Source organism: Daucus carota, chromosome 1 (assembly GCF_001625215.2).
Source record: "Daucus carota subsp. sativus chromosome 1, DH1 v3.0, whole genome shotgun sequence".
NCBI lineage: Eukaryota > Viridiplantae > Streptophyta > Magnoliopsida > Apiales > Apiaceae > Daucus > Daucus carota.
In genome coordinates this window covers 46,038,663-46,064,939 of record NC_030381.2, presented here as the reverse complement: position 1 = coordinate 46,064,939, position 26,277 = coordinate 46,038,663, and the positions used below count along the sequence as shown (strand labels likewise).

The following is a 26,277-nucleotide window of genomic DNA, read 5'->3' as shown; positions in this document are numbered from 1 at the left end:
GGTGGGAGAGAAATGAAAAAAGAAAATGAAGGAGACAGTAAAGGCACATTGCTTTCTTGTTTCAAGGCATAAATTTTGGATGGGTGTCCAAACCAAAACTCACAAAGAAATGGGCAACGGCAAACGAACAACACCGACGTAAATACGACGTAACCCTAATTGCTCATCATCCTTTATTTATTATATATTGTTTTCATAGATTCACGATCACTAATTTCCTGTACATTGATTCAATTTATATATCTTTTATTGATGTTTAATTTGCATTTTTTCGCGGATCTTTCGCAGCAATGTATATAATTTTGATTATATATATTGTTTATATTTGTAGATTTGGAGCGTGATTTTCATTGTTACATTGTTAATGTTGACCAAGCTAGCTGAATTTTGAGAAGAGTGTTTAATTGATTGGTTCTGGATCATTGTTCGTATCGTTATGGAGGCTTTGATCGAGCTCTGTGACTTGATTTCTCACAATCCTGTTAAATTTGCGGACAAGCTTGCTTGGATTTGTGGCCGATGTCCTCCGCCTGATGCTTTTCGAGGTCAATCGCCTAGGGTTACACGGTCGCAGCTCAATGCTGTGCTTGCCCTGGCTTTGTTCCTTTCGAAATGTCCTAATCACCAAGACTCGCGTCCCAGGCTTCTTGTTGTTGAGTTTCTGAAGTCGATTACGGTGTCCTTTAATTTGTCGTTTTGGCCACAGTCGTTTAATGCTGTGGCTGTTGGTTCCTTTTACAATGATTTCTTGAGTTATGTTTGTAAAGCAACCGATATGTCGTCTGAATTAAGCAAAGACGTTGCAGGAGTTACGGGAGATATTTTGATCTCGGCATACAACACGAAAGATGGGGATATAGGGACTATAAAAGCTTTCTTGAATGCCTTGTCGAAAAACTTCCTTCCCATTCTTCCTTCTGATGTTGATAAGTTAGTTACTATACTAATGAATTCTTATGATAATACTTTCCCAAATTCTCCCAGAGATTTCCCTGATGGCTCTCCCTCTCAGACCTCACCGCCTAGTTCCTCTTCTAGTGGTACAAATTCAGGGATAGTAGATACTACACCAAAGGGGTCGGGGGTGAATGGCAGCAGCAGTGCTTGGAAGAGTACTGTTGATCTGCTGGGTACTGCTGTTGGGTCCAACGAGGGAGAGCTAGCCTCTTCCCAAAAATTGATTGCCTCTTTCGAGAAGGAGTCTGTTGATAACCTTGAAAAACAAGAAACTGCCTTTAAATTAATTGGGCACATATTGGATAAATCCCAGATTGATCAAAAGCTTTTGGAACAAGTGAGACGTATTGCAAAAGAGCAAATTCAGTCAATGCTGGCTTTTCTAAAGGTAAATATTTTTTTTCTCTCTGTTATTTTTTTCCTTTTACAATTTTAGTATCTTGTCATTAGAATTGTTGTTATTAGTAGAAACCAACATCTATACTTTATAAACTCTGTGCAGATACAGAAGTTTGATTCTTCGGAGCCAAAGTCTTTGTTAAAAGTTAGAATCAATACAAAGCTCTCAGTTTACCAAGCTGCAGCTGCGTTACAAATCAAGAGTCTCACATCTATTGATTCTGATGGAAAATCATCAAAGAGATTATTGCATGGAACTCTTGCACTTTTGATAGAAGCTGCTGAAGCATGTTTATACTCTGTATGGCGAAAATTAAGAGTTTGTGAAGAGCTTTTTGGTGCAATTCTTGCTGGGATCTCTCAGATTGCTGTTACCCGCGGAGGTCAGCTGCTGCGTGTTCTTCTCATTCGCTTCAAACCCCTTGTTCTTACTATGTGTGCTCAGGTAAAGTTCTTGGTTAAGCTGAGGTTATTGGTCATCTTCTGTAGTCAGCTCACATATGTGATAATCCGTGTTCTTTGTGCATATGCTCATGCAGGCTGATACCCGGGGAAGCAACCATGGAGTCATGTTTGAGAGTGTTTTGAAGACAAGTTGTGAGATAATTGAATTCGGCTGGAGCAAGGACCGGTCACCAGTTGACACATTTATAATGGGTTTAGCTACAAGCATTCGTGAACGTAATGATTATGAAGAAGAGGTTTGTTGTCTTCTATTGATTCTCAAGGCTAACACTATAACTTGACTTTTTTTATTATTATAACATGCAAAACAGCAGAAACAAGCACATTTTAAATAGTCGGGCAATTATACATGTTTTTTTGTGTGTTTGTATGTGTGTTATTGTCAGTATCATACAACTTATGTGCCTCACTTTGATGAGGCTATAAGAGGGTCTTGCTCATTGGTGTATCTCTCGCCTCTATAACTTTGGTGGTAGCAAAGAGAGACCATCAATGTATTTTGCTATGACTTGTGATGATGTAAATTAAATTTAGCTCAACCATTGTTTCTCCAATTCAAGGTTTCTTTCAGACTCTTGTGAAGTTTTTAGATAATGGAGACATTTTCGGAAACTTTTTTAGACATGTTGCAGAGTGAGGATTTAAAGTATTAATTGGTTGTTATCTGGTGGTGTTAATGTATAAGAATTTAATATATTGGGTATATATATGATACGCATATTTTAGAAAATAATATAGATAGATGAGGTGTCCTAATTGGAAATGTTGTGGACTAGGTGATCTACATTATTATTGGTGAAGCATATTGATGTTTAGGTGAAGACAACATATTAAGAACTATTACTATTTGGATGGATCTTTTTGACTAGCCCTTTAGGAAATGTCTGGAGGTGGGTTGAGTTTCGAGGCCACCAACCTTTGAAATGTTACCAACCTTTTGAATAAACTTTTAATCTATTTTACCCGGACTCGGCTGAAAGTGTCCAAACTGGATACGTGTCCGAGTGTCGGACTTGGCAATATTTTGAAAATTTTACATGTTTTTGGCCTAAAATAAGTGTCGGAGTGTCCATACCCATGTCCGAGTGTCGAGCGTCCGACACGGGTACTCGATTCAAAATGAAGAGTCCGGGTAACGTAGCTTTCAATTATAAAAAGGGAACTGCTTTAGTATTAAATCATCTTATTTTTATTTTCTAAAGTGCTTCAAAGATGTTACTTATGAAGTTGAAAGTTGGCATCTCAAGTTCTATGGTGAATCATGTTTTTAGTCTATTGATTTCTAAATTTTATAATCTTATGGACGAGTTTCTTCCAAGGTGAGGATGAACTAAAATATAAGTTTTGTTTATATTATATGTTATTAGTTAGGGATAGATTAAAATGTTACAAAATGATATTGTATATGTGGATTATTAAGGATATTCTGGATAATAGTAGAGTTTACTTTATTATTAGGATTTTACCTGGTGGTTAGTTTTAGGAATTTAGTCCTATATAATGCGATGTAATGTTTTATTATTATAAGACATGATTGATTATTAATTAGGACTGATTATTAATTCTAAGTTTAGTGGTTCTTCTCTTGTTATGGGTTTCTATTCTAACAAATTTCTATATTTTGGGGTTGAGAAATCTTAGGGTTAGTGGTTCTCCGGTTGGATCACTCGGGGTTTGTGAGAAATTTTGAGTAACTGTTTTAAAGAATTCCAAGGCTTAATGAGTGATCAAAAATGTCACCCAAAGTGCAAGGTAATAGAATATTCCGTCTCTGGGATGGACTTATTGAACAACATGTTTATAGTTGAGCTGTATATATCTGGATTTACAGTTACTATAAATTACTGACAGAACTATATATCTAGACTAGACGTCATCGCTGAAAGACTGGATAGTTTTAAGTGTCCAATTTTAACTATCTTGGTTTGACATCTATTTTTTTATTGCACTATTGCCTTCAGGTTATATCGTGCTTCATGAATATTGAAAGCCAACAGATTTTTGAAATTGTTCCAAGTTTCGATTTCATTTGCTTTTTATTTCAGGCTGGTAAAGAGAGACATGCTGTTCCCACAGCGAAGCTAAATATCATACGCTTGCTAGCTGATCTGAATGTCCGTGTAAACAAACCTGAAGTCATAGACACTATATTGCCTCTATTCATAGAAAGTCTGGAGGAGGGTGATGCTTCAACACCTGGCTTATTACGTCTCCGAGTATGAAACTTTATATTAAAGCTGACATTCAATATATAGTCTTTGCATTTCCGACAATATTTCTTTTTCAACACTTTATTGCAAAAGATTTTCTCTGTATTTACTTGTTGGTCTAATATGTATTTTTCTTAAAGATTTTTGCTCATCTCAATATTGTGCATATTTTCTCAACTTCTCTATGTTGACTGACTGCAGCTTCTTGATGCTGTTTCTCGCATGGCGAGTTTAGGTTTTGAAAATTCCTATCGTGAAGCTGTTGTTCTGCTGACACGAAGTTATTTGGGTAAGCTTTCGAGCATTGGATCTGCTGAAAGTAAAACAATGGTGCCAGAAGCCACTACAGAACGGGTTGAGGTATGTCTAACTAGTATTTACATAATTTGGTCTTTCCTCTATTAGAACTTAAGCTGGAGTTCTCCAATATCAGTAGTTAGAACTTAATGTTAGGTCTCTGTACCGTAGTCTATGAAGCCATGTGACCATGTCTATCAGATAAGTTTTAAGTTTTTAGAGTAGACTAGTATCTGGGTCACCTTTACAGAATTTTCAAACCACATTTTCATGAGTGTCGCACATATTAGATACTCCACTTGCCCTCAATATGGAATGCATGCTGACAATGTAAGATTTTATGGTGGTGCATAAAATATTCTAGGATTTATATGAGAATTTTGTGTTATAAAATTGTATTTTGTTACACAGATGCTCACTTGTTCAATTACATTCTAGACTCTTCCCTCAGGATTTCTCACGATTGCTAGTGGTCTCACCAATACAAAATTGCGGTTGGACTACCGGAACCGTCTGTTATCCTTGTGCTCTGATGTAGGTTTGGCCGCCGAGTCCAAAAGTGGAAGGTATGTATCCACTCATAGATATTGTATTAGCAGATGCTTTGATATATATGTGTGTGTGTGTGTGTGTACAAGTAGAACAACTCTAAAGTGCTTTTGCATGGGTACGGGAAAATTATTACTCTAGAGAGGTTATCATATTTTATTACTTTAGTAATTAAAATTGTGTTTCTAGCCACCGTTACATATAGTATACACTTTTTTCAATTATTGGAAGATAAACTAATATTTTATGTAGGTTAACACTTTCAACCAAAATGTTAGTTGTTAATTTGATAACTTTCTTTGAGCTCATATACATTTTTGATAAATACAAGATGACAGATATCAAAACACAAACACATCATGATATTGAACTCATGTATTTTTCGTGTCATGTACTTAAAATCCAAACCCAAACACAATTTTTTTGTGTTGTTACTTTCAGTTTATCGTGTTGTGTCAAAAATTGCCGGGTCTAATTAATACCTCTTTATGGCAAATTTGGGGCCATGATACCGCATTATAATAATACGAAATCCTGGTCCCAACTATGGATCGGGACTTCTTGTCAATTTAGAGAGGTTTTCACTTGAGAGGAAATGAATTTAGAGGGGTTCTACTTAGGGATCAAATGGGAGCCAATAAGAAATAGGAACCGTGAGAATTTCTCAGGATAAACAACTGTGGTTCAACACCTCTGTGCAAAACAGTTTAAGCTTTATTTTAATGTAACGGTTTGTTCGCGGTTGCCTCCAGAATTTGTGTATAAAATTATCAAGTTACTTGGTTATATGTTTTATTTGATATAAGTGATGCATACACATATATAAGTAAGGCTTACCGCATGTATCGTATTTAGGGGTGGCAAAATCCGACACGATCTAAAGGCTAAAAGCTGACCTGAAAAATTACGAATTAGGGTTGGGGTTTCGAGTTTCGGGTCGGGTTGATTAAATGGGAACCCGAAAAATCGGGTCATTTTCCGGTGAACCCAAAATAATATATATTACATTACCTATTCGTCCATATGGAATGTTAGCGGGCTGTTCGTCCAGCATATGCAATATATGTCAGGCCCAGATTTTTTAGTTGGTCTTTGAGAGATTTAATAATACTAATGAATCATCAGCCGCCTCCCACTAACTCCCCAGAACTCATTGCTCCCCTCGAATCTCTCACTCTCTCAAACTACAACTTTCTCTCCTTTTCATCTCTACATTACATCTGAGTAGTAGATTTTGGAGATCGAAATCTTCTCTTCATCTCTAATCTGCTCAGCTGAAATATGAAATATCGCATAGTTGATATGTTGTTGGGTTAAAACACACATGTATATATATATATATGACTAAGATTCAAAGTTTAATAGTTGCATGATGTAATTGATTGAAATTTTATACTCTCTCTGGTCCTAATTCCTATATATAAGTCACTTTGACTTTTTACACACAAATCTAGGCGTTTTGACTACATACTCTTAATATTTTCAAAATTTGTTTTTTCAAACTAAAAATATATGTCTCGTATTTTAATTCAGAAAAAGAAAATTTTAGATTTTTTTTAAGTAGGTGGTCAAAGGACATAGAATTGTGTGCAAAATGTCAAGTGACTTATAAAAAGGACCAGAGGGAGTAATTTTTCTATTATATATGTGATGGGATCAGATTTCGGGTAAAATCCGGTCACTTTCGGGTTGGCTGATTAGATAGCAGGTCGGGTTGTGGTTGGGATTTTTCAACCGTTTTGAATCGGGTCGAATTTGGCTTGAAAAAAAATCGAGGTACATATAATCCAACATGGACCCGATCCAGAACTCAAAATTGCCACCCCTAAATTCGCATTGAACCTTTGTTATGTATATGTTGAACCGTAAGGCCATGTCTGTTTGAAGGGATTATAATCCCGGGACAACTACATTATTTTCTCCAAATTTAAAGGGTTATAATCCCATGGGATTGTATTGCAACACTTCTTTGATTCATGTCTATGGATTATAATACCTTCCCACAAGGTAATATAATTTCATGGAAATGAACTAAAACAATGTTTGAAATATGAATTTATGGGATTATAATCCCTTACATTTGAGATAAATAAGGTAATAATCCAGGGATTATAATCCCTGAAAACGAACATGGCCTAATAGTTCTCATAGTTCCTATTCTTTGAATAAAATAATCTACGCCATTATGTGCTTCAAAGCTTATCTGACAAAAAAAATCAACATTTGCAGCAGTGGGGCAGATTTTCTTGGGCCGTTACTTCCTTCTGTAGCCGAAATATGTTCAGACTTTGATCCAACGGTGGACGTGGAGCCTTCACTTTTGAAATTATTTCGCAACTTGTGGTTTTACATTGCTCTCTTTGGACTGGCACCTCCTATACAGACATCACAAGCTCCTGCAAAATCTGTTTCTACTTCACTTAATAGTGCGGGCAGTGTGGGTTCTGTTTCTCTTCAGGCAGTGGCTGGACCATACATGTGGAATACGGAATGGTCTTCTGCTGTTCAACGCATATCCCAGGGAACTCCGCCCCTGGTAAGTTGAATTTGATACTGCTTTTGTTGGCGTTGGAATTAAACATGTAAATGTGGTACTAGGTGTACTTTCATACTGTATAACAGTGTGCTTAGACATATGCAACAGGATGCTCTGCTTACATCAGTACATGAAATGTTAACCAAGTATGCTTCTTCCTGCCCAAAGATTGATTTAGTAGGTGCTTATACAAACAATAGTTGTTGTAATCATTGTGCTTTACATGGAGGATGTTTTGATACGTAGATACACTTTATTTTGATTAATGTAGGGAAGACAGTCATTTGTACCTTCTGACACATCTTTAAAAATTGTATAACTAACCTTAAATTTAAATTGTACAATGTATGAGGAAAAAAATAGAGTGAAGCGGATACTCAAATTATAAAGTGGAGAAGAAAGTTATGTGGGATATATATGTATGTATGTATATATATGTATATATGTATGTATGTATGTATGTATGTATGTATGTATCTATGTGTGTATGTGTGTGTGTTTCCATGTGATAGAACTACTTAACTAATGATGAATGTTTAAGAAGATAATAACTGCAAGAAAACATGATGTTACTTATTTATGGAATAAATTAATGCCTTATGTTATATGTACTTTTAATGAATGCTGATATAAGGGGACATAATTCATACCTAGCACTGTTGGTTGGGCAGGGAGTGTCCAGTATGATATGCACAAAATTGTGGTTATTCCGATTCCTCGTAATAGTCCTTGGAATCATGAGCCACAAATTGGTATTATTTTGGCAAACATGGAACAAAGGGAAGACGAAAGATAATGAATCAACTGGTGCTGTTCTGCAGATCTGTGAATATCAGAAAAAAATTGTGGAGAATGGACATTGGAATTAATGAAACATAGGATAAGTTAACACCACCATCGTTCACTTGACACGGGTAAAAGTGGAAAGTTATTCACTGGTATATCGTGCAGGTTAATTATGAATAGAAATAAAAGCTGTAATATGGTTATCCTATTTTAGGTTTTCATGTCTTGTTCTTGCAAAAAATTTGTCCGGTCTTGGTTTGAACTTAGTTAGGGGAGCGGTTCAGTTGTAACTGACTGTATCTAGAAAAGAAGAGACTAGTTCACATGATAAGAACATGGTTTTGACTCTGGTTGATAAGTGGCCTGTGTATCTATCTACATGACATTTCAACACTTCATCTTGTATACTCTTTTATCATGTCGAACTTTGTCACCGTGCGCTTACATATTTGAGTTTTAAATTTGTTATGGAAGTGCAACAAGATTTCAGTCGTAAAAGTGCAAGTAATATATTAAATACAACTTGATCTGTTTCAGGTTGTCAGTTCAGTGAAGTGGCTTGAAGATGAATTAGAACTTAATGCTCTTCATAACCCTCAGAGTCGTCGAGGGAGTGGCAATGATAAGGCTGCAGTAACTCAAAGAACTGCTCTTTCAGCTGCTTTAGGAGGACGGGTAGAGGTTTCTGCTATGAGCACAATCTCAGGTATAACTAATTTTTTCAAGCCCTTTATCGTAAGAATGGGTCAATTGTCTATGGACGAAATATTGGTTTATTGTGGATTTGTGGTTACCTAAGGTGTTTAGCTACTTCTTAAATAGCAAGTTTCTTTGTGTGGAAGTGTTTTTGTCATATATTTGTGGGATGTGGTTTATTATTTTCCTCAAGTGTAAACTAGTTTGTTGTTTTGTTGAGTACAGGGGTCAAGGCAACTTATCTATTGGCTGTAGCCTTTTTGGAAATAATAAGATTTAGCAGCAATGGTGGCATCCTTAATTGTGGCCCCACTTCGACAGCTTCTAGGAGTGCCTTCAGCTGTGTTTTCGAATACCTAAAGAGTCCGAACCTTATGCCAGCAGTCTTCCAATGTTTGAGCGCAATAGTTCAAAGAGCTTTCAGTACAGCTTTATCATGGCTGGTATTTTTATCTTTATAATATATTCTTATTTAACCGTCTTTTCCATTTTATCCAGTGTCCCTTTGGCTTATCATAGTGACTTGCTTAAATTTATTGTTTCTGCTTAAAGGTAGAATTGTTTTACTGATAATATTTTTTCACATGGACAGTAATGTATAAATTTTGTATAAACTTAAGTTACCAAAAACTAAATAAATAACAGAAAAGTACTAAAAGTTGCATTTTCTGGAGATCTCTTTATTTTTGTATAGTCTAGCTGCTGATTATATATCTTTCAAAGTACCTAATATTATCTCTGTTTTCGAGGCATACCTCATAAGTTCTTATTTGAGTATAGATAAATTATTTTTATTAAGGCTTAAATCCTGTTTGAATGACTTACAAAACCAAAACTAACTGGGCCTTGATCTTCTTTTAATCTTGTTAACAGCATTGATCCATTGAAAATTTTCCTTTTTATCTTGCATGAACTTTATTTTCAAGATAAAAAATTGATATATATATACAAATTGACAATATAGACGAATTCTCCAGTCTATTTATCGCTCAGTGTTTTTATCCATGTAAAATATTCTTTGCAGGACCAGTTATAATAGTGAAATGAAAAATATGTGCTTGTTGATAATTTTGGTAACATGAAGGTGTCTGTATCTTCTACGACTCTATGCCTGCCCATGAACATGCTGGTTGATTCATATTACTTTTTAATTATATTGTGAATAGGAGGACCGTGTATCAGAAACAGGAAATGCAGCTGAGATTAGAGAATCTGCTCTTTGTGTGCATGCGTGCTTTCTTATAAAAAGTATGTCTCAGAGGGAAGAGCATATCCGAGATACTTCTGTCAGTTTGCTAAATCAAATTAGGGAGAAGTTTCCTCAGGTATAGAGATTGGTGACCAAAGACCGTATTGTCCATGTTTGATTTAAGTAAATCTACCTCTCTTATTTATTTCATTGTTTTTTCCTTCACGTGTCACTAGAAAGCATTTTATGTATCTTGTGCAGATATTATGGAATTCTGCTTGTCTAGATCTTCTCCTGTTATCAGTGCATAATGACCCACCTTCTGCTCTTGTCAATGATCCTGCTTGGATAGCTACTGTACGCTCTTTATACCAGAAGATTGTGAGGGAGTGGATCATTGTTTCACTCTCTTATGCTCCATGCACGAGCCAGGGTCTTCTTCAGGTTATTGTCTCTGCTACATAGGGTTCATCCTTCTAAGGCCTTTCGATTGTTTTCTCTTTTTTTTATTAATGTCTCTGTGATTTTGAAATTATTCTTGCCTTTTTGCTTCACATGGACAATGCTGCATTCATGTCTATCTTAGTAGTTCTGATTCTCATTTTGTTTATTTATTCTAGTTCAAAATGTGCAGTATGATGTTTGCTGGGTTTTTGCCGATAAAAATTCTACTTGGTTCATCATATTCTGTTGATAAATAAAAAGAATTTACATGAATAAACATGGTTGATTGTAACCTACTAGAACTCAGTTCTTGTACCTTAATCTCTTTTTCTTTACTTTGCTTTAGTCTTTGAGTATATACTATACCTTAATGTCTTATTCTCTTAGGAAAATCTTTGTAAAGCAAATACTTGGCAAAGAGCCCAGCCAACGACAGATGTGGTTTCTCTTCTCTCTGAAATAAGAATTGGTACCGGTAAAACTGATTGCTGGACTGGCACCAGAACTGCTAATATACCTGCAGTTATGGCTGCCGCTGCTGCTGCGTCTGGTGCCAATTTTAAATTAAGTGAAGCTTTTAATTTGGAAGTCCTAGGCACGGGTGTAGTCAGTGCGACAGGGAAGTGTAATTATGCTGGAGAAATTGCTGGCATGAGAAGATTATATGAGAACATGGAGAGTGTTGATGGACAGGATTCAGACACTTCTATAAGCTCTGGCATTGGTTCCAGTGTTCCAAGGATCACTTCTGGAGGATATTCTGAACAAACCCAGCCTAGAAAAGATTCATTTGACGAATTACTACTTAGCAGGTTTGTTCGCCTCATTCAGAAAATTGTTTACACGGCTGAAAAAGGCGGAGAAGTTGACAAGGCATCATTTCGTGAGACTTGTTCTCAGGCGACAGCATTGCTGCTTTCAAATCTGGTAATTATTTTTTAACTCTTGTTTAGTAACTAAACTCATATGGTAATTGATACAATAAAAGAAATGGGACATATGTGCAGGCTTCAGATCCTAAATCTAAAGTAGAGAGTTTTTCTCAACTCCTACGTCTTCTTTGCTGGTGTCCAGCATACATATCCACGCCCGATGCTATGGAGACTGGTGTATTTATCTGGACGTGGTTAGTGTCTGCTGCACCTCAGTTGGGCCCTCTGGTGCTTGCCGAGCTTGTTGATGCGTGGTTGTGGACAATTGATACTAAGCGAGGTCTTTTTGCATCAGAAGTGAGGTACTTTGGACCTACTGCCAAATTAAGGCCTCACCTGATTCCTGGGGAACCAGAAATGCAGCCCGAAAAGAATCCTGTTGATCAGATAATTGCTCATAGGCTTTGGCTTGGTTTTCTGATTGATCGTTTTGAGGTGATTTAGTTTCTATTACATGTTAAAAATCATAACAAGATATTTTCTCTCTGCTAGACCGTGAACATTGCTTTTTGATATTGCTAATTTTTTGTAGTATATTGGCTGGTAACTTGTGCATCTTGATGGGATTTTGGTGTGCCACTTTTGCATCACTTTTATGAAATTATAGTTTTTCGAAAAGATCATGCCGATAAAATTGTGTAGCTGTATTTATATTCAGTGATCATTGTTAGAAAAGGACTTCCTAGGCTCCTAGCTTTCCTACTTCGAGTTCTGTTAAGGTGGTTAGTTTTTTTTTTTCTAATTATAATTTTTTTGTCATTATTATGTTTGCTAGTGATATTTGTTTTTGTAACTACTATTGTTCTGACTGAAAAATGTGACAGCTAGGCTGGAATTGTCCCTATTACTATATGGCATTTTAAATTATAATATCATTTGTACCTACTTTCAGTTATTGATTAAGTTATTAATTGACAGCATATGAGAATTTTATATAGAAGTGCTTTGGATGGGAGGGCATTAGAAGAAGTAACTACCAATTTCTTATAAATTATGCTAATTCTGCAGTCTGCCCACATTTGTCTTGTGACTTCCAAGCCTTGCCAAATTCCCTATTATTCATTATCTGTCATAGCTATTCATATGTTGTTTTTACATATTATTTTTTTCTACATATAGAACGAACGAGGCAAAGAGGCTCAAAATGAGGAACAAATCCTAATTAGATGGCAAATTATTTAACTTCCTATTATGTAACTTGTTTGAGCAAAACGGACTTCTATTGAACCCTTCTCTTGCCCCCACCCCTCTCCAGGTGATTCGTCATGATAGTGTTGAGCAACTCTTGCTTCTTGGTCGGATGTTACAAGGATCAACAAAGCTTCCCTGGAATTTTTCACGCCATCCAGCGGCTACTGGAACCTTTTTCACTCTAATGCTTCTGGGGCTCAAGTTTTGCGCTTGCCAGTCCCAGGGCCATCTTCAGAGATTTAAACCAGGGCTTCAGTTGTTGGAAGATCGAATTTACAGGTATGCAGATCCTCTTTCTTACACAGTTTTTTGCATCTATGTTTATCGTCATTCCCCATTTGTGTTCCAGCTTGCTTCTTGCGTCCTATGTCTTCTTACTCGTTTTTACTTACACTTGAGCATACTATTATCAAAAGATTATATGCGTGCCTTGCGCCCATTACATTTGAGAGTAAGAATATAGAGAGAACATGTAGAGAAGAAGAAACATTAAGATATATTGGCTGTTGTAGAGGCAGCCTTTTCTTTGTTGACAAGTGAAACGCTAGCACGACAATAAAGGGCTTATTTTATACACCCTACTGTCCTGTGTGGTCTAAAAATATATTTCTGTATATGCATCGAGATTCCTGTGTGAATTCTTTTCCACTTCTGGAATATATATGTGTGATATATATATATATATATATATAATATGTGTGTGTGCGTGTGTATATATATGTGTGTGTGTGTTTTACTCCCCTAGAAATCTCCTTGAAATAAAAACTAGAAACTAAAATAAAAAAAATACTAAACCGTGTCGAAATATAGGACATATCGTGTGCAAATCGATTGTTAGGAGATGGAGAAAATACAGTGAAGTCGGATTTCGAAAAAAGGCTTACTGACGGGAAAAATTAAAATAGAAACGGAGGGGAATACGTGAGATCATGTATGGGAGGCAGAAAAAGGGCTTACCGATTGATGGGAAAATCAAGTTAGAAACGGAGGGGAATATGTGGGATCATGTATAGGAGGGTTGTTTTAATTGTGTGTGGTGCCTTCTAGAGGGCATTGGATTATATTGATCTGAGGGATTAAATTAGCTAGTTTTTATTTTTATTTTGGTTTCTGTTTGATCATTTGCCTACACACACACACATATTTGACACACAAAAGCAGAAGTATAATTTAAGAAGGATACACGCAAACAAATTATGCATAATTGCATCCAGTTCACCTTGCGTATAGGTAACATTTTGTAATATTCTTTGTAAGCACTGTACTATTTTTAGATGTTTATTGTATTTTCAAAGTACAGGTTTAAGTTTTCTTACTAAGGTATCTGTTGCCTGCCTAAGTTCTGTGCTTAAATATTCCTGAACTGACATGTTGCAAAGAAATTTATAGTATATGCTTGTGCATATTACAGAGCTTCCTTGGGATGGTTCGCACATGAGCCAGAATGGTACGACACAAATAACACGAATTTTTCACCAAGCGAAGCTCAGTCTGTTAGTGTATTTGTTCAACATCTCTTAAATGAACGAGTAGATCCTCCGTATCTTGATGCAAAAGGAAGTAAACATGAAAACGGGAGCTCTTTAAATGACGCGGTAAGATTGCAACATCATACAACTCTTAAGATCTGTGGTACAAATAATCATGTATGTTGCTGAACAACTTATGCATCGTTCCTGCCAGACATCTAGCTGGCTTAGCCAATGCTAGCTGTGCTGTTTAATATATGATTCATTGGTTATGAACAGAACGATCAGCATCACCCGGTCTGGGGGCCAATGGAGAATTATGTGTTGGGGAGAGAGAAAAGGAAGCAGCTACTTCTGATGCTATGCCAACATGAGGCTGATAGGCTAGAAGTTTGGGCTCAACCTATCAACACAAAGTAATTCTTTGCAAGATTTTATGTATAATAAATCTTGAATAGTATTTCTAATATTTTAGAAATGGGTTTGTTTTAGTTCTGATATATAAAAACTTTCCAGGGATAATAGTTCTTCTAGGTCAAAAATTAGCTCCGAGAAATGGATTGAATATGCAAGAACGGCATTTTCTGTGGATCCTCGAATTGCCTTATCTGTAGTTGCAAGGTTCCCGACAAACTCTTCTTTGAAGGGTGAAGTTACTCAATTGGTTCAGGTATACTATTTACTTCTTAGCTACCCAGTTTCCCTTTGCAATTTGCAGATCAGAATCTACAATTTGGGTTAGAGTCTACTACAATGTACCACCTCCGCTCACTTTACCTACTGATTAAAATTTAAAAGTTGTTTAGCAATCACTTTAAATCAAGTAATAACTAATTATACATTTTATTTCCAAATTACCCTTGACTAATACTCCCTCCGTTCCTAAATAATAGTCGCTTTGACTTTGTGCATGTAATTTGAGGTGTACAAAAAATATACTTCTAAGTATTATTTTTCAAATTTTCTTTTTCTGAATAAAAGTTTGACATCTATATTTTTATTCAAAAAAAGAAAATTTTAAAAATAACATGTAGAAATACGTTTTTATTGCACCTCAAAATACGTGCAAAAGTCAAAGCGACTATTATTTAGGAAAGGAGGGAGTAGCATTATTATATTTCAGTTATTCTCCTCTCTGTTAATGTGAGATTATCAAGGGACAAGGCTATAGACATAATTACGATGTTTAATTCAATTTAATGAATGTGGTTAAGGGTTTTAGGTCAAAATAAACTGGAAATGTGGGCAATAAAAGTGGTGGGCGGGGACCGGAACAGTGAGTAATTTTTACCATTCTATTTCTAAGTTGATGACTTTATCATTCTATGTTTTATGCTACACAGAAATTCAGTTATCAGCTTGTTACTTTTCCTAGTTTATCTTAATGACAACTATAGCCAACTCATACCTAATAAAAGAGAGGCTCAGCTCATCAATTTCAGAAATGGCATTTTAAATTGTTGGGTGTGTGTGCCTCAAAAGGGGTCTTTAAGTATAATAGACGACGTCTGTCGGACATAATTTATTGGATCATTGTAAGTGTTCATAGAACCTTGGAAAGGGATACTTTACCTTGTTACCCATATATTTTACTAGTGTGTTGCGGTAAAAGGTCACTTTTCTTGTTTATATTATTATATATGAATTGGTTAGAAATTAGCGGGGCAATGAATTGATAACTTCCGGTAATGCCTGTTGTTGCTTTGATAAGCATATCATCCCGTAATTAATGATATTTTTTTAAAGTTTCATGGTTCTTAAACTGCTTCTTTCTGTTTCAGTCACATATATTAGAAATCCGCAGCATCCCTGAGGCTTTACCATATTTTGTTAGTCCGAAGGCTGTTGATGAGAATTCTGCTCTACTTCAACAATTGCCTCACTGGGCTGCCTGTTCAATTACACAAGCATTAGAGTTTCTCACACCAGCTTACAAGGGCCACCCGCGTGTTATGGCTTATATTCTCCGAGTACTGGAATCTTATCCTCCTGAGCGAGTCACGTTCTTCATGCCCCAATTGGTGCAGGCATTAAGATACGATGATGAGGTGGATTTTTAATTGGATCCTGATTTTTACTTGAATGTAATTTTTAAAATGATTATTTTTAGATTACCCAATAAACTCCATTCAGGTTCCAGTAAGTACTTTTGATGGTACTTAGCCGAGAGTACTTAGTGGAACTTAAAAGACACCTTATAAGGTAAATAGGCTAGATCCAGGTTTATACTGCTAGGTAGTGTTCAAGCATGCATCTGGTTGCACCCCTCCCTGAAATAGTACCCGGGCTTAAATATTTTGAGATGAAGTTCACTTCTAGCTCATAAACCATCAATTTATCAAGTTCAACAACTCGAACCCCTTTTGATTCATCTAATTAGATTTTGGGGCCCTCAAAAACTTTTTGTTCCTCTTTATGTCGGTGGATGTGTTATTTATCACAACATGGTACCTATGTTTCTCGGACTCTTCATCTTACCTTCGAGTACCCGTGTTGGGCACTTGACACTCGGACATGGACACTCGGACTTGGACATTTATTTTAGGCCAAAAACATTTATACTTTTCAAAATGTTGCCGAGTCCGATACTTGGACACTTATCCATATTGGACACCTGTAGTCGAGTCCAAGTAACATAGCACTTTTTGACACTGGAATTAATACATACATGGCCCTTACAGAGGCCTTCTCCTTTGTGCACATAATTGCCTTATAAGTCATTATCATTATCATTATCATTAATAAGCGTTCTGGTATTGCCTTTTTTTTTTTTGTTCTTTTTCTCGAGGTTTATACATATTGTACAGGATCTTGCGAGTCATGCGTGCTTTGATGCCAATTATAAACTCGCTTTTAAGTCACAATTTTTCATTCTAAATCTTGTGCATACTCGCAAAACAAGTATATTAGTTGTTCAAGTTTAACCATAAAGATATATACATAGATATGGACATGATATGTTGTTGCCTTTCCATCAATAGATAGTATAGAGGGAGCATGTATGTCACAAAATGAAACCCAGCTTATAACTGTGTGTGTGTAGTTTATGTCATGCATGTGGAAGCACATATAAAAAGTACGAAAGATAATTTAATAAAACCATGATGTATCTGGTAAGTTCTTTGTAAGTAGCTGTGTCTAAGCAATGTTACCACTTTCTGCATAGGTAACTTTTTTAGTAATACTTTTTGTTTAGATAATAGGTGTGTTCCTCACTTGCAGAAATTAGTTGAAGGGTACTTGCTTAGGGCTGCTCACAGGAGTGACATATTCGCGCATATTCTGATATGGCATTTACAGGTGGGAGTGGCTTTTTGGTAGTTTTCCCCATCATTTTAATGAATTAAATTGTTGATTTACCAATATTGAGTTATCTCTTTTTTTAATTGATAAATATAAATAAATTATCCTTGTCTACCTAATTTCATTTCATTCAGAGTTTTATAGCTTAACCATCATATTTAAGAATGGCAGGGCGAGTCTTGTGAACCAGAGACTGGGAAAGAGTCAAAGGAGAAGGATGCAGCGGTAGCCTTAAAGGTATGCGTCAAAATAAATAATATTGTAAAACATTGTACTCATACTTGCTTAGAAAATTTAATGTTTATTATCACAAGGCTGTATTATATGTGAGTCTGTTTTTTCTCTGGAATCGACTTATTAATTCCATTTCAGTGAGTAAAGGAGTAATATAAATACATTCTTGATTTTTTTTTTATTCTTCAGCTTTTCTTGCAAGAGAAGTCCCAGGTACTTCAAAAATTTTAAATGAGAGGAAAATTGGTGGAAGCAGAAATTGAGGACAGTACAGTTTTTTTTTTTTTTTAAATCACCTGTTTTCAACTTTTTTAAATCACCTGTTTTCAACCGCATAGAGTTTTGTATATATTTGTGTGTTAATATTAGTATATATATATTACAAAAATATACTCCTTTCGTCCCACCCAATTTTTTACATTTGGTTGGGCACGGAGGTCAAGAAAAATGTATCAAATATTGTGAAAGAGTAAGAAAGTGGGTGAAGTGGTGAGATCCATTAATATTTATTTGATAGATTGGGAAATGTAGATGAAAGTAGTGGGTGAAATTAGTTTTAATATTATAAAAGTGTTATACTTTTAGAAAATTTTGAAATGTAAAGAATTGAGAGGGACATCTAAAAAACGAACGTTTAAAGAAAAGGATGGAAAGCAGGGAGTATCTGTTTATTTTTTTTATTTTTCTGCAACATAAAAACACGCAAGTATACAAATCCACTTTTGTCATGTATGGGCTCGATACTCGGTACACGAACACAAAAGTTCCCAACAGGATTGCAAGTCCAGTATCTGCATTATTTATAAATATATTTTTTCAGAGTATCTATTGGATTTATTATCCTTTTTCCTTGGTGCAAATTTAATGTCTTATTCTCCCTCAATTTTTTTGCTGGAAAATTCTCATTTTAGATTTCTAAGTAGTATATTTTGTTTTACAAAATCTTGCTCTTTCACTTGATTTTGTTATGCAGATGATTAAATCTTTTGTCTATTAAGGTCCATGTGATGTCTGCAGGCTCAGTTGAGAACTGTTGTCAATGGATTTAATGTTTCTTTTGGTATTTGTGTCTTTCTTTATTAACGTGTTTCTAAACCAGAGTTCTATCATCTATGTTGAGAATGAATTTAAAGTGTCAATGGAAATTTTCACTTTATTCCTTGCGCTCAACTTTTTTTTTTTTTTTTTGCATCGAGTTAATCGTATATGTTCACCTGTCCAATTCGTTTAAACACTTGATGCTATAATGAGTGGTGTACTGTAGTCTAGCTTCACAGTGTTTGGAGTTGCTGCTCTGAAATCTATGAATATGCTGGCGCGACAGACACACACACACATCAGTTCTACTGCCATTTCAAAACTTCGCCAGTATAGAATTACATACCAGACTAATATTCTGCCATAATCCCTGTTGGTTCAGTGTCTATTACTGTGCTAAGCTTGTCCATGCAGTAGCAATAACAGAGGCTTATATAAGTGCCTGAAATTTAGTACTGTGCTGAGCTTGTCCACGCAGTAGCAATAACAGAGGCTATTTAAACCCTAGGATTTATATAGTTCCCCAGATCTCATCTAAGACTCTGCTTTTTGATTCACCTAAGCTTTGTTTTTTGGATTTCAGAATAGCGCCTTTCAAGAACTACTTCCCCTGGTTAGGCAACACATTATTGACAGTTTCACCCCGAAGGCCCTCGATATTTTTCAAAGAGAATTTGATTTCTTTGACAAAGTTACATCTATATCTGGAGTACTCTTCCCAGTTCCAAAGGAAGAACGGAGAGCTGGTATTCGTAGGTATATCTCTATTTTCTTGAATGATGAGGCTGATATAGTTTAGATGTGTATTGCTGATGCCCTTTTGTTGTAGGTCCCATAATTGGACACAAAGTTTACAGTCGGACCCTCTGAGACTTTTAAAACAAAATACTGCTCCAAGCTCTTATAAATGTGTGATTGATATGTATAATATAACTAGCAGAAACAAAAAAAAGTTTCCACTGGTTTCATCTTTAACTTTTTTGGTGGAACAGGGAGTTGGAAAAAATTGAAATGAATGGAGACGATCTTTATCTGCCTACAGCGCCTAATAAATTTGTTAGGGGTATTCAAGTTAATAGTGGAATACCATTACAGTCGGCAGCTAAAGTTCCTATTATGATCACATTCAATGTGGTGGATAAAGATGGTGATCCCAATGATATTAGGCCACAAGCTTGCATTTTCAAGGTATTCCCTCTAGATTATCCTTTTATTTTCTTCTCTGAGACAGATTGCAAACTATAGATTTAGTAATATTAGTTGTGTAACCTTGTCATCATGTTCCTCTAGTTGGTAAATATAGCATTGTTTGATGGGGTGGATACTTGTTTGCTTTGTTCGTACCAGTTGACATTTCTCAAATTGCGATATTATGAACATTCTTGTTTGTTGGCACTAGTTTACTTACAAATCTATAAGGTAGTGTTGGAATTGAAGATACAGAGATGAGGTGTTAACTGTTAAGTATTCCTCTGTCCTTCTGTTCTAACTTCTATGCTTATCTTTCGGTGATCTCTTGTTGGTTTTTGATGGGCCTTGCCACTAGGCTATCGTATAATCCTTGCTAAATTTAATAAATGTGATTCTCAAAAAGAAATAATATTTAAAATTAATTGTTTTCCTCTATACCCTTAAAATTATTTAATGAACAAATGCTTCAAACATGATTTCCCTGTCAGAATTTACATGCATTTGATATTTCTATCTGGGGGATCATCTGAACATTGATATGTTCCCAGATAAGTGAAAATGGCAGTTTAAGCATAAAAGTTCAATTGTAAAAGAGTGAGGGAGTGTATTTTTCCAAAACCTTTAATCTTTACTATATCTGGAGCATGAATTAATTCCGGTATTATTTGGACTTCTATTCTGATTTTAGTTCTTCATCTTCGTTTGCATATTTTCACAACATTCATGGCAGGATTCTGGTTACTTGTTTTTTTATTCATGGCAGGATTTTCTTCTGGATGGAACTGACTATATATTTCTATTTGTGTGCTTGTCAAATCCCACATTGTAATAATTTGCACTGTTGCCTGATCTCACCAAGTTCGAAGGAATTAAGCTAAGAGTTTGCTAAAAAATAAATGAAATATGATGACATTCTTTAATGCCAAATAAAAGTTTTATAATGTATTTCTGGTAACACGAAAGTATTGGAATGGGCTGTGTTAATTTCAAACAAAAAAAATCTTTTCCATTCTAATCCTTCGACACAATTCCCCCACACATGGGAGATGGGACAGCCTTGTTTACTTTCTAGTTTGTTTAGATTTTTCGAGTTCTGTAGTAATTTGGGGAGAACAATATTAATCATATAATGTTAAGCTTGAATTCTCATCTGAACGTGCCTCTATAAATGCTTACTTTTGGTATGGTGGTTTACTTGATATCCCAACTGTATGAAGTTGACCAACTATCACATTTACGCACCGTCAAAAAGTACATCAAATGTCATATCGGACTGATAGTGCCTTTAGGTTACTCAATTGGTGATTGTGAGTGTTGTAGCATGTAATTAATGGTCTTAAACTATGCTAAGACCCAAATAATTTCTGATGAACTTCTGTGTTGTACCATAAAATGTTTTAACTAGATAATAACCTGAACTTTGTCGAAATTCCACCGTAGTGGTTGATTTACATAGGGTTTTTGAATTTGAAGCAGCACCAGATTAGTTTCATATGCAGTTTAAATTCGAGTAAGGTAGTGTGTGGGGTTGCTGTTGCAGACAGCAACTACAACTTTTTGCTGAGAAGCAGATGAAAAACTGTTTGGTAAATCTAAAAGCAGCTTTTCCGAACAACAGCTTTTAACTGAAAAGCTGCTTTTAGAAAAAGGAGGTCCTCCTATGCTTTTGGAAAAAGCTGCTTTTCAACTTTTACAAGAAGCTGTTATAGATTTCACTATTACACCTCACCAAAAACATTTTTTTTTTTTAATATTATAACTCAATATAAGCTTATATCAAAAAAATTACCAAACAGTTATTTGATTTCTACAACAGCACTTTTTCTGACGGCACAACAATTTGTAACAGCACTCCCAAACAGACCCTAAGTACCAACTGAGAAGATTTGTTCTTTTAGACAGGAAAATAAATATATAGTTTTAATGGGGACTTGATTATGTGTAGATTTGTTATATATCTCTGGGTGTGTGTACTAGTCCATTGATCTGCACTTACTGTCTGTGCAAACAAAAAAGCAGAATTTTCATCTCACATTATTTATAGGAGCATAAGAGTTCATTAAAGTTATCTCATTAATATAAAGCCGTTTGTTTTTCACTTCATGTTCTTTCACGTCATATATTAGTTTTCTGCAGATTTTCCATTTTTACATGCAAGTCTTAAAATTAATAAATTCATCATCATTTTTTATCTTACTTATTCAGTTACTGCTGACATAGGTTGGAGATGATTGTCGACAAGATGTACTCGCTTTACAGGTTATATCTCTTCTAAAGGATATATTTGAAGCTGTCGGACTCAATTTATATTTATTTCCTTATGGTGTTCTCCCAACTGGGCCTGAAAGAGGGATCATTGAGGTGAGAGTTACTGTTTTATGTACTAGTGTATCTTGTCAAAAAAGGCTATCAAATTCTCTTTGGATTTTAATGAGTATTCCACTTAATATGTATTTGGTAGTATATAAGAAATTATGTGTAGATGCAAGCAATAGTGTGATATATTACAAATATTGTGTGTGGTACCTGTTTTACTTAATGTTTTTTGGTAGCTTAACCCCAATTGTCGGAGCTTGTCCTGATATACTTCAGTTTTGGAAGATTAGGGGAGGGGGTGGGGGTGACCCCCTTAACTTCTTTATATTCTAATTATTTAATCTACATGTTATTTTTAATTCAAATGTTCTGGTTGGAGCAGTAGCAAGAAACAAGCTATTACTTTAAAGCTCACCTTATGTTAAATACCCACTGGTACTTCTTTCTGATTTTTTTTTTCAAATGTTTGATATTTTTGTTTGGTCTAGGAAAATTATAAAGCTTATATAATTCTTACAACATTTTTTGGAAAATCAAATATTTGTGATGTTTCTTGTTACATTTTAATTTCATCTCATGGGAAAGTCTTACTTTAACTGGAGTGATATTTTATAAATCATTATATGTAAACAATTAGTCATATGATTTATTTATTAACAATATGTTTTTTTGGTACTATTTTTTTTTGCACCTATCAGTCATTTTAGTCTGCTGGATTGATGGGCTTGATCTGCCACTGGTTAAGATCTCCTCTGCTGTATCATGTTTATAATAATGACCCCCAAGGGTCACTAAGAATCGAGAGTCCTGCATGCCAAGGAATATCATTATCTTCTCTCAGTTTAAGCATTGGGTCTCATTTTGTTTTTTGATGTTGACGTGCATTTCTTTCCTACTATTTTATGTATACACATCGAAGTATAACAAATTATTTTTCTGCAGGTTGTGCCGAACACACGAAGCAGAAGTCAGATGGGCGAGACAACAGATGGTGGTCTATATGAGATTTTTCAACAGGATTATGGGGCTGTCGGTTCTCCCAGTTTTGAAGCTGCACGCGAGAACTTTGTAATTAGCAGTGCTGGTTACGCTGTTGCGAGCTTGTTGCTACAACCAAAAGACAGGCATAATGGAAACTTATTGTTTGACAGGTGAGGCTTACCACTTTATGCATACTTGGTGTCTACAAATTATGTAAACTTATATGCATGAGGAATATACATCAATTAGAAAGATATGGCCATGAATTATTATGTGATTATTTGTTGACACTTGACATATCTCGAACAGTACTTGGTAAAATAATATGATTCAGAACTTATATAGCAGATGGCTTAGATCTAGTACCTACCATAAGCTGCAAGCTTGTGTTTATTAATGCATAGTTGCACGGTCAGCGGGTCAGGCTATGGAAACCCAACCCAGTTTGTTTAATACTGAGTGCTGGTTGATCTTGACCCGGATCGCAGCGGCTCGTGTCCAGTTCGCTATTTCTGGCGACCCCAATTTGTAACTCTGGCGATCATAAAAAGGAAAAAAAAAAAGTATGATAGAAGACGACCTACATGGCTATATATTAAAGAGAAAGGAATGACAAGTTTGTATGATGGAGGAGTATGTGTAATAATATGTGTATGTGTGTGTGTGAGCTATACTGTTGAGGTAGATGTGCATTATAGTCATTGCTGGAAAGGGGGCCATGGACTTTTAGCTATTAAATTAGTTAGTTGAACTTGATACAATTTTGTAATCTCTCTCTCTCTCTCATCTTTAATGTGTACAACATCTAGTTAAAATCCAAGAGTAAAAGGGATCCTTATATCGACCCACATACCCTGTTTGTTAGTCAAGTACTCTCGCTCTCTAATCTTTGAATTATATAAGATCTAGTTAAAAATCAAGAGTAAAAGGGATCCTTATACTGACCCCCGTTCCCAATTTGTTAGTCAAGTACTCAAGTTGTTAAGACGTTTTACATACATGAACCCATACCTGATACCTGATCCACCCGTGTACTCTGTTTTAATGTCTGATTTCATAAGTTACTGATCTGCTTGTTTTACCACTGCAGTGTTGGTAGGCTTGTTCACATTGATTTTGGTTTCATCCTGGAAACTTCTCCTGGTGGAAACATGCGTTTCGAAAGTGCCCACTTTAAGCTGAGTCATGAGATGACTCAATTACTAGATCCTTCTGGTGTGATGAAAAGTGAGACTTGGTACCATTTTGTGAGGTACAAAAATGGCTTATACTTTGTTTTGCTCTTATGTAATTGTTTTTTAACTTTTAGATGAGGTGCCATTAAGGCATATCATCTCAGATGTGGGGGAAATTGGAATAAAATATCAAAATGTGAATATAATGTAAGTTCCAGGAAGAGAAAGATGAGAAAGGGTATTGTGAAGAGAAAATGAATATGAACTATGATTGTAAGATTTTTGATGGACATGAGTACAAGGGACTGGAATGTCATTCGTAAATTTGTGGGATAGTGCTCTAGTTTAAGTATGTGTTAATGGATTGGAGGAATAACAATTCATGGATAACTTCTTCGCAAACAGTACTGTACAAATTGATAGCATACTCCATTTATTATTTACAGCCAAACGGAGCTATAGTGTGATTTGTTCACCTTTTTGTTTCATGTTTTTTCTCAGCTTGTGTGTGAAGGGTTACCTTGCCGCTCGTCGACATATGGATGGAATTATTAACACAGTATTGATGATGCTAGACAGTGGATTACCCTGCTTCAGTAGGGGTGATCCTATTGGAAATCTTCGAAAGAGGTTCCATCCTGAGATGAGTGAGCGTGAGGCAGCTAATTTTATGATTCGGACATGCACTGATGCCTATAACAAGTGGACCACTGCTGGCTATGATTTGATACAATATTTGCAGCAGGGCATAGAAAAATGAGCCAGGTCTTTTGGGTCGTCATCTGATGTGTACATGTGTATCTATGTTATTTAATCAGCTGCTGTTCTTTATATGTGATAGGCACAATTTTTCGGAGGAATTACCCACTATTGTTGTGAAAGCTATCCAAGCCAGGAAAAGTAGGTAAATGAGTTTCTTGTTTGTGGGCAGTGGAATTTCCTTGTTGGCGGATGTAAAGATATAGTTTGTAGGCTTGTAACTCGTAATTTTCAATGAAATTTGCATTTGCTGGAGCAGAATATGCAGCAGCAATGGGACATCCTTTTGTACCCATTGTTGGTGCGACCTCAATTGTTTATGTACTACCATCAGCGTGGTGGACACAATTTTCGTCTTTTTTTCTTTTGAATGTTTTTTGTGTCCTTGTTCGGAACTTCAAACCTCCAAAATTATCTCTTTCTAAGAGCATATTTGACCAAGAAAATAGTAATTTTTGGTGTACTGCTAAGGACTAATTTCTAGTTCTTTGCATAATTTAGTTTTCAATGGAGAAACAGGTTATCAAAAAATCACACTCTGAGTTTGAGTTGTATTTTCGTGAGAAAATATAATCAGTTAGTTTAATATAATTTAATTAAAGTTCAATTTATTAATATTAAAATACTAATAAAATGATGTTAAAAGATAAATTATAAATAATAAATTACGAATTATATATCCACAAAGGTTAGTATTAGTTAAAGAAGAAAGTTCTATGGAGACTGGATTATTTGGAGACTGTAGAGACCTAATCCTGGCCATCCAATCATTAAACAGCCGTTGGCTGCATATATTTTGTCCTGCACGTTTGTTTTCTCTCCCTATCCTGTCCTGCACTTCTAAATCGATGAACAACAAGCAGTACTTCTAAATCTTGCATAACATAAAATAATAATTCCATAATATTGGTGTTCAATCACCGAAATTCTAACAAATAAAAATAATAATTGCATACAAAACAAAGATGTAGTTGGACACGGCTATGATTGGCACTGAACTCATCGTCATTGTCCTGCAACGAATTGAATTTGTTGCAAAACAAAATAACACTTAGATATATCACAAATATACGGGACAAATTATTAATATTACATTACTAGAAATGCAGGACAAGAATAGTGTAAATTACAAACATTGTTTTGAATTAAAACTAAAAACA

The 26,277-nt window shown here is 35.4% G+C and overlaps 1 protein-coding gene across 5 annotated transcripts; it reads left to right on the top strand.

Moving 5' to 3' along the window:
• LOC108201908 (phosphatidylinositol 4-kinase alpha 1) lies at positions 1–25,473 on the top strand. Of its 5 annotated transcripts, none has more exons than XM_017370263.2 (27): positions 1–138; positions 332–1,345; positions 1,460–1,801; positions 1,896–2,057; positions 3,867–4,037; positions 4,233–4,391; positions 4,767–4,894; positions 7,110–7,413; positions 8,737–8,905; positions 9,121–9,338; positions 10,062–10,220; positions 10,346–10,528; positions 10,916–11,455; positions 11,536–11,895; positions 12,716–12,930; positions 14,063–14,246; positions 14,400–14,536; positions 14,637–14,790; positions 15,902–16,168; positions 17,343–17,420; positions 17,595–17,660; positions 19,279–19,451; positions 19,688–19,883; positions 22,107–22,247; positions 23,145–23,353; positions 24,274–24,435; positions 24,860–25,473. In XM_017370263.2, exons 2-27 carry the CDS (start codon positions 437–439, stop codon positions 25,116–25,118), a joined length of 6,045 nt encoding a protein of 2,014 aa, XP_017225752.2. In that variant the 5' UTR covers positions 1–138; positions 332–436; the 3' UTR covers positions 25,119–25,473. The 5 variants fall into 5 exon arrangements, with proteins under 5 accessions (XP_017225752.2, XP_017225736.2, XP_063941777.1 ...); XM_017370247.2 differs by having other exon boundaries at positions 7,107–7,413; XM_064085707.1 differs by having other exon boundaries at positions 9–149.
• The last annotated feature ends 804 nt before the right edge of the window (positions 25,474–26,277 follow it).

Excerpts from the sequence above, each read along its gene's own strand:
- LOC108201908 (XM_017370247.2), top strand. The coding sequence starts at position 437 with ATGGAGGCTTTGATCGAGCTCTGTGACTTGATTTCTCACAATCCTGTT. Across the intron at positions 4,038-4,232 it reads CTGGCTTATTACGTCTCCGA|CTTCTTGATGCTGTTTCTCG; the intron begins GTATGAAACTTT and ends GACTGACTGCAG. Across the intron at positions 24,436-24,859 it reads ACTTGGTACCATTTTGTGAG|CTTGTGTGTGAAGGGTTACC; the intron begins GTACAAAAATGG and ends GTTTTTTCTCAG.